The sequence below is a fragment of the Lachancea lanzarotensis genome, scaffold LALA0S10 (assembly GCF_000938715.1).
Source record: "Lachancea lanzarotensis genome assembly LALA0, scaffold LALA0S10, whole genome shotgun sequence".
NCBI lineage: Eukaryota > Fungi > Ascomycota > Saccharomycetes > Saccharomycetales > Saccharomycetaceae > Lachancea > Lachancea lanzarotensis.
Window position 1 is genome coordinate 551,947 of NW_019212888.1, and position 6,315 is coordinate 558,261.

The 6,315-nt window shown below is 43.1% G+C and overlaps 4 protein-coding genes across 4 annotated transcripts; 2 read left to right on the top strand and 2 right to left on the bottom strand.

Annotated features, from left to right (window-relative positions):
• Positions 1-101: 101 nt before the first annotated feature.
• OST6 (LALA0S10e06040g1_1) lies at positions 102-1,073 on the bottom strand (the record flags this gene model as incomplete). The annotated part of the gene is made up of 1 exon (XM_022770560.1): positions 102-1,073. One exon carries the CDS (start codon positions 1,071-1,073, stop codon positions 102-104), a length of 972 nt encoding a protein of 323 aa, XP_022630465.1.
• Positions 1,074-1,949: 876 nt separating this feature from the next.
• LRS4 (LALA0S10e06062g1_1) lies at positions 1,950-2,702 on the top strand (the record flags this gene model as incomplete). The annotated part of the gene is made up of 1 exon (XM_022770561.1): positions 1,950-2,702. One exon carries the CDS (start codon positions 1,950-1,952, stop codon positions 2,700-2,702), a length of 753 nt encoding a protein of 250 aa, XP_022630466.1.
• A 63-nt stretch (positions 2,703-2,765) lies between these two features.
• LALA0_S10e06084g (LALA0S10e06084g1_1) lies at positions 2,766-4,760 on the bottom strand (the record flags this gene model as incomplete). The annotated part of the gene is made up of 1 exon (XM_022770562.1): positions 2,766-4,760. The coding sequence occupies one exon, from the start codon at positions 4,758-4,760 to the stop codon at positions 2,766-2,768; it is 1,995 nt and encodes a 664-aa protein (XP_022630467.1).
• Positions 4,761-5,144: 384 nt separating this feature from the next.
• UNG1 (LALA0S10e06106g1_1) lies at positions 5,145-6,149 on the top strand (the record flags this gene model as incomplete). The annotated part of the gene is made up of 1 exon (XM_022770563.1): positions 5,145-6,149. One exon carries the CDS (start codon positions 5,145-5,147, stop codon positions 6,147-6,149), a length of 1,005 nt encoding a protein of 334 aa, XP_022630468.1.
• Positions 6,150-6,315: the final 166 nt, after the last annotated feature.

The window sequence follows — 6,315 nt, forward strand, 5'->3', positions numbered from 1 at the left end:
CAGACCCCTTGCATGTATTAGAAATTACGCGTCATTCACATTGATAGAATCCACAAATTAATGCATTATCTTTATATACATTTAAACCTATGTTCAGGGCTTTATAATCCGAACGGATAATCAGGCTGCTTAACTCTGAAGCATTCAACGAAGTAGAAAAACCCGTACGCACCCGATGCCAGTAAAGCGAATGTGGCAAAATTGGAAAATACAGGTTTCAGTTTCAATCGAGGTAACAGAACCAAGAAAACGGTGCATCCGCCTAACAAGATATACATGCCCGACACGGTCAAAATCTCAATCCCAAATTGCCAACCCATACCGCCACTAAAAAACATTATTCTTCCACTATTGTCTCTGGCTATAAGCGGGATATTATTCATTTGTGTGAACTTATAGCCGGTGATGGATATGAGAATGCAAGCTAATGAAAAGCACAGCGAGAAAAACAATCCCTTGTGGGATATACGCGGCAGAATCTTTTTCTTCAAAATGTAAAATGCGATTAAGGAAGCTGCAAAGTAGTATAAGAACTCATTTGCATCGAAATCCTGCGCCATCTGAATGTAGACGCTCAAGATCTTAGCCAGAAAGTCAGCAAATAAGAGCGAATCTGTAGCGCTTCCTGGGGTGATTTTGTATTGGAAAAACTGATTTTTTGACCATGAAAAGTTCTCATCCTGGGCGTGAGGAGGGAATACTAGCATATGCGGTATCGTTTTCAAGCCTATATCGTTCACAAAATCTTTGCACCGTGAAATGTCCAGTTTGAAGAAGAACGCTTCCTGGTTTATTTCTTCAGACAGTTGATCTAGCATTGCTCGAGAGACTTTGCGAACACTGATTTCAAAATCCTCGCACAATTCACATTTGTCGCCGTTGCTATTCGTTTGGGAGGTGGTGACATACACAATTGAGTAAAAAGATCTCGAGCCTTGCGATAATTTGTGATAGTTGTCATCGCTGACTTCTATCAGTCCGTCCTGGTCTCTCAATTGGACGATATCTTGCCATTTTAAACATTGGATCACCTGGATCAGCGACACCAGCCAGACGGCTATTGAGACTCTCATCCGTTGCCCTTATCAACGAGCGATGATAGACTTCTCTTGGCCAGCGTTGAACGGTCAGGTCTGGCTTACCTGTATTTTCTACCTGTAGTAGGCAGCAGACCCTGATGATATTATTCACATCATCATTGACGCTTCGAAACACATGAATTTCGGATTAGGGTAGGATCAGTAACTCATTATAATACTTTGATATACGTTGAGTTTTTATCAGTTCTAGAATTGTGTGTTGGCAGCAGTGGATCTTTCTTCACCAAAATCGGGTCACTTTTTGTGAAAATATCCTTCTGGCCAACTCGATACCCATAGTTTTGGTCATGTTATTACAGGAATTAGAACAATCATGCCTTCTGAGGACCGACTATAGAGTTGCCAGGGAAAAGCGAGATCGATTGATGACAGTCTTTACAAGGATAGGAGAATGCTAAGAGCGACAGTTCTGGTAGTCAAATCAATTTTGATGGTGTAGACACATTGGCGGGCGATACACCCGTTCAAAGTGATATTTATTGTGATCGAAATGCTATGAATGTGCGATGATTCAAGGTCCCGAAACTGTTCAACATCTAAGTTAAACGTTGTGGTACGTTATAATCGTTTTCATTGGGAAAATAAGCTTGAGAACGGGTTTTTCTCTTTCCTTGAAAGAAATAGTGTCTCTCTCTATTTTCGTGACGTTGCAAATTAGAGCGACAATTTAATGTTTTAAACACTTCTTGGCACAACTAGATCAAGTCATTGAAACACTTTAGGTTTAGAGTACTCACTCTATGGTTAATCTTCCTTTTAAGGTCACATTTTGTCAATTGATTAACGCGAGATACTAGTTTCTCGAGTAAGTTGCGACTTTGGCCTCTGGTCTGACTTCTCTCTCTGGACATGAGCACTTCTTTACAGCTTCTGGCTAACTACTATGAAGCAGTCCTTGAAAGCGAAAGAATCTACAACGAACATAGCCACGATGACCATCCGCTTACGAAGAGATCTGTCGATCCTGAAAATAGAGACTCCATGCTGGTCAAAGAAACAATCAGTTTACAACGCCAGGTTGCACAATCCATCCACGAATGCAACGTGCTAAAACAGGAGAACGAGCGCCAAAGGCAGATACACAAAACTCAGATAGCACTTCTAGAGTCCAAGTTAGATAACGCTAGAAAAAATTCGGCTAAATCGAAAGAGGGAGCTTTAGCAGAGACAGTTAACGGGGGCAGCGATAAAGTACATCTTTTAAGTCCATTGGGTAAAGATAAACAGCAGGCGAAAAATCCACCTGAACCGCGTAATATAGGGAAGGCCTTGGCAAGGGCTGTTAAAAATGCACCCGCTGACCTGAATGGTGGACTTCGACAAGCCATAAGCAAGAATAGAGGAACCCTCTTTGACGAAGACACAAACGAAATGGCAGAAAACTCGCAGGAAACATCGTTTCTCACTTCAGTAAAAGATAAATTCAAGCTGGCAGACATTGTACTCCCGAAGGACAATCATCTTTCGGCATCTTCCGGTGACTCGGATGATAAAGTCGGCGCTAACCCTGTTCCTCAGAAAAATCAGCAGAGTCCACAAAGGAAGCGCCGATTGATCAAGAAGCGGATCCAAAATGTCGATACCGACAGCGAGAATCTCTAAAAATTATTCATCGACTGAATTGCCTAAACTATACAATCTCAAGAATTTTTCCAAAACCCCGATTCACAACTTCGACCGAAGACCATTTAATCTATACTTGACGTCTTTCAGCAACTTAGTTTGAGGATCCCATTCTTCAAACTCACGAAATAAATCCATGATCTGTTGGCGACCGATATGAGAACCAGTCTCGAACAATAAACCTCTCATGCACCATGGCAAATGATATGGGTTGGAGCCCAACTCATCCACATTGTATGTTTCATATCTTACTGCTTGATCGTCCGGAGCATTAGATGTTTCTAGAGCAAACTTTATTCCCAGATCGTACACTTGACCCTCATTGTAGATCTTAGAATGGCCACCGCCAGTCAACGTTCCAGCCAGAGAGGCGCTGATTTCTTTAATTATTCCGTGATCATCATAACCTAGGTTGTTGAGGTGATTTGCGATCCCAACAATGCGTGTAATGAAATCTGGAGTTTTGGAGTCCTTGTCGATAAAAGTCGCTCTAAACAAATTAGGATGGTGAGCAAACAGACAAGTCGATGAATAAAGAGGCACCAGTTGATCATTGATTGAACCCACAAATGTGATTTTGACATTGCTTGCTATGATAATTTTGAGACTTTGAATATATTTTCTCGCCAAGAAAGAATCAAAATTTTGAAACTGGAAAAGCTCCCTTAGGGAGTCGTTTTCGATAGTAGAATATGCCCTTACAAATAATGTCTGATCAACCCCGTAGAAGGGTCCATTATTAACTCCCGCCATCGCTAAAATGCTGACCACTTTCTTTTTGACTGTGCCTGTCGCGACCTCTGATTCCGGTGATACTAGTGTTGTCTGATCCAGCTGTAATATACCTTCCTCTATCAATTTTGCCAGCAAAATTATAGATACGGGACATCCCTGTGAGTGTGCCACAAAATAAATGAAGTCTGCTTTGTTCATCTCGTCAACCCATTTCTTGATGACCTCTAGAAAAAACTCCACACGGTCCATTACTTTCCCCTCCCGTTCCAGAGCTATTTTGCTAATTTCTACGGGTGTGTTTTGCTCCCGAAACCAACGAATAACCGACTTTTCGGCCTCGGTGATAAACTTGGTGGATGTGCCCGTGGGCTCGCCTATCAGAGGTCGAATCATTCTGGTTGGGAAAAACCCATGAATGCCTATCAAAAGTACCCTGACGGGCTGTTTTTCGTCTGCTCTCAAGCTGTAAAGGGTGGTAGCAGCCTTCCTCCGGTACAATGATTTCTGCTTTAGCGTGTTTTCAGACAAGAAATGCCATTTACGCCCATACTTGCCCATGTTAGAATAAACAGAAGCCATCGCTGTGTGTTGCGGTAGTATTTCAAATTCTGGGGTCAGTATATTTTGCAAATGACCTTGTTCTTCATTTTTGTTCTCCAGATTTTGCTCCGTAGCGGTTTCGTCTGAGGCCTTCTTTTTGAACAAAATAGCATCATCGATCCCACCGGTTATCAGTTCGTTTATGATTGGTTTTAATGCACCAACACCGCCACTGCCATTATTATTTGAGGACGAATCTATCACCTCCGTTGCTGCGGGGCTCTCTTCACTTTCTGCACTTTTCCGGTTCCAAAACGACCATGCCCGTCTTCTAGGCTCCGACAAATTCGCTAATTCAGCCGGTACTGCAGTATTAGCTGCGGTTGCGGTTTTCGTTGTTATTGGATTGGTCTCTTTCGGGTTTTCTAGCGGAGTGGTGGTGTTATCGCCTCTTGAAAAAGCTCGCAGAGAGCTTATAGAGGTCTTTTTCCACCAGCCCGCTTCATTCCCGGTAGGCTCACCACTTTTCAAATCTTCTATTTCCGTACCATCTGGAGCGTCTATGTTTTTGTTCCCGGTCTTGCTCCCCCAAATTGCCCATGCAGTCGTTGTAGAGCTGGCAGGTCTATTTTCTGGACTATTATCGTTCCCATACCCTTGCGAACTTAGCGGATCTTCTGGCACAACCCTACTTTTGTTGTTATTGCTGTTTGATTTCACAGACGAGCTGGATGATTTCCCACTAGATCCTCCTGATCCCATCGGCTGTCCTGTGGTCTTACTTATTAAAGGGATAGCGTAATTTCGCCCACAGGCCCGACAGAAGCGTTGAATACCGTTAGCTCGAGCCGTTTTTAATGGAAGCAGCACGAAAAAATCGGGATTTTTCACAGCTTCACAAAAGCCAAACCTCAAAGGTCAAATACGCTTTAAGAAAGGTGTCTATTGCTTGTTGAACTTGGTTTTAACGATTTGATGATGAGATGATTTATACAATTACATTAGATTAATATTAAATTAGACAAGATAGTCAAGGCCATCTCATCGTGAAATCTGTAAACGTTGACAGAAAAGTTTCAACACACAGGAAACAACCTCGTTCGCCTTGCAAACGTTTTGGAACATCAAGTAGTTTTATAGATATTTATGATAGAGAGTAAACGCTCGAGAACCGATGCAATTGGCGGAATTGGCACTACAAAGAGGCAAAAAACGTTGATGGACTTTGCACGTACACCGAACAAGAGTGTTGCAGCTTCTACAGATGGTGAGGTCTCGAAAAAGAAGGAGGTGAATGGCAAAAACAGTAGTTTGGGTGAAGAAAACGGGAAAAAGACTGTTGGTAAAACTGAATTCCGTGAGAAGCTGTCAGATCGAGAAATCGAGCTATTGCAGCTGGAGCTCGATACACTTGACGATGCTTGGTTCGCCAAATTAGGGTCCGAGTTTCGTAAGAGCTACTTTCTGAAGCTTAAAGAATTCGTGTGCGAACAGCAGAGAAATTTTACGGTTTTTCCGCCAGCTACAGACGTTTATTCGTGGACCAGACTCACGAAGTTCGATCAAGTCCGCGTTGTCATTATAGGACAAGACCCGTACCACAATCACAACCAGGCCCACGGGTTGGCCTTCAGCGTGCGGTCGCCCATACCAGCACCGCCTTCGCTCAAAAACATCTACAAAGAACTGCGCGAAAACAACTATCCAGACTTTCAAGTTGACGGCAAGGTTGGCGATCTGACCCACTGGGCCCAGCAGGGCGTGTTACTACTGAATACGTGTCTCACAGTCAAGGCACACAATGCGAATTCGCATTCCAAGAGAGGCTGGGAGCAATTCACCAAACGTGTGGTTCAACTTATAATAGAGGACCGCAAACAATCTCAAGAGCCCTTGGTTTTTCTTCTTTGGGGGAATAACGCATCGAATCTCGTGAAAGGATTACTTGGCCAGGTTCCTGATAATTTTTTGGTGCTGAGCTCCGTGCATCCGTCACCTCTATCTGCCAGTAGAGGGTTTTTTGGCAACAAACACTTCAAGAAGATAAACGATTGGCTCTACGCCAGAAATTACAGCATGATAGACTGGAGTGTGGTTCCCGGAAGCTGTATCAATGAGGTTGAGAAAAAGAATCTGGTTTTGGACCTGTAAGTACATCGTCGCCAGCGTCATTTAGGATAATAATGATCTACTCGACGTCCTGGAATAGAGTACTTGTAAACGACTTTGGGTTTATAATGTTAAACGACTTGCGGATGGAGAAAACCCCAAGGTGGAGGGTATACCTTGTAAACAGGTTTGGGTTTACATTGGGGAG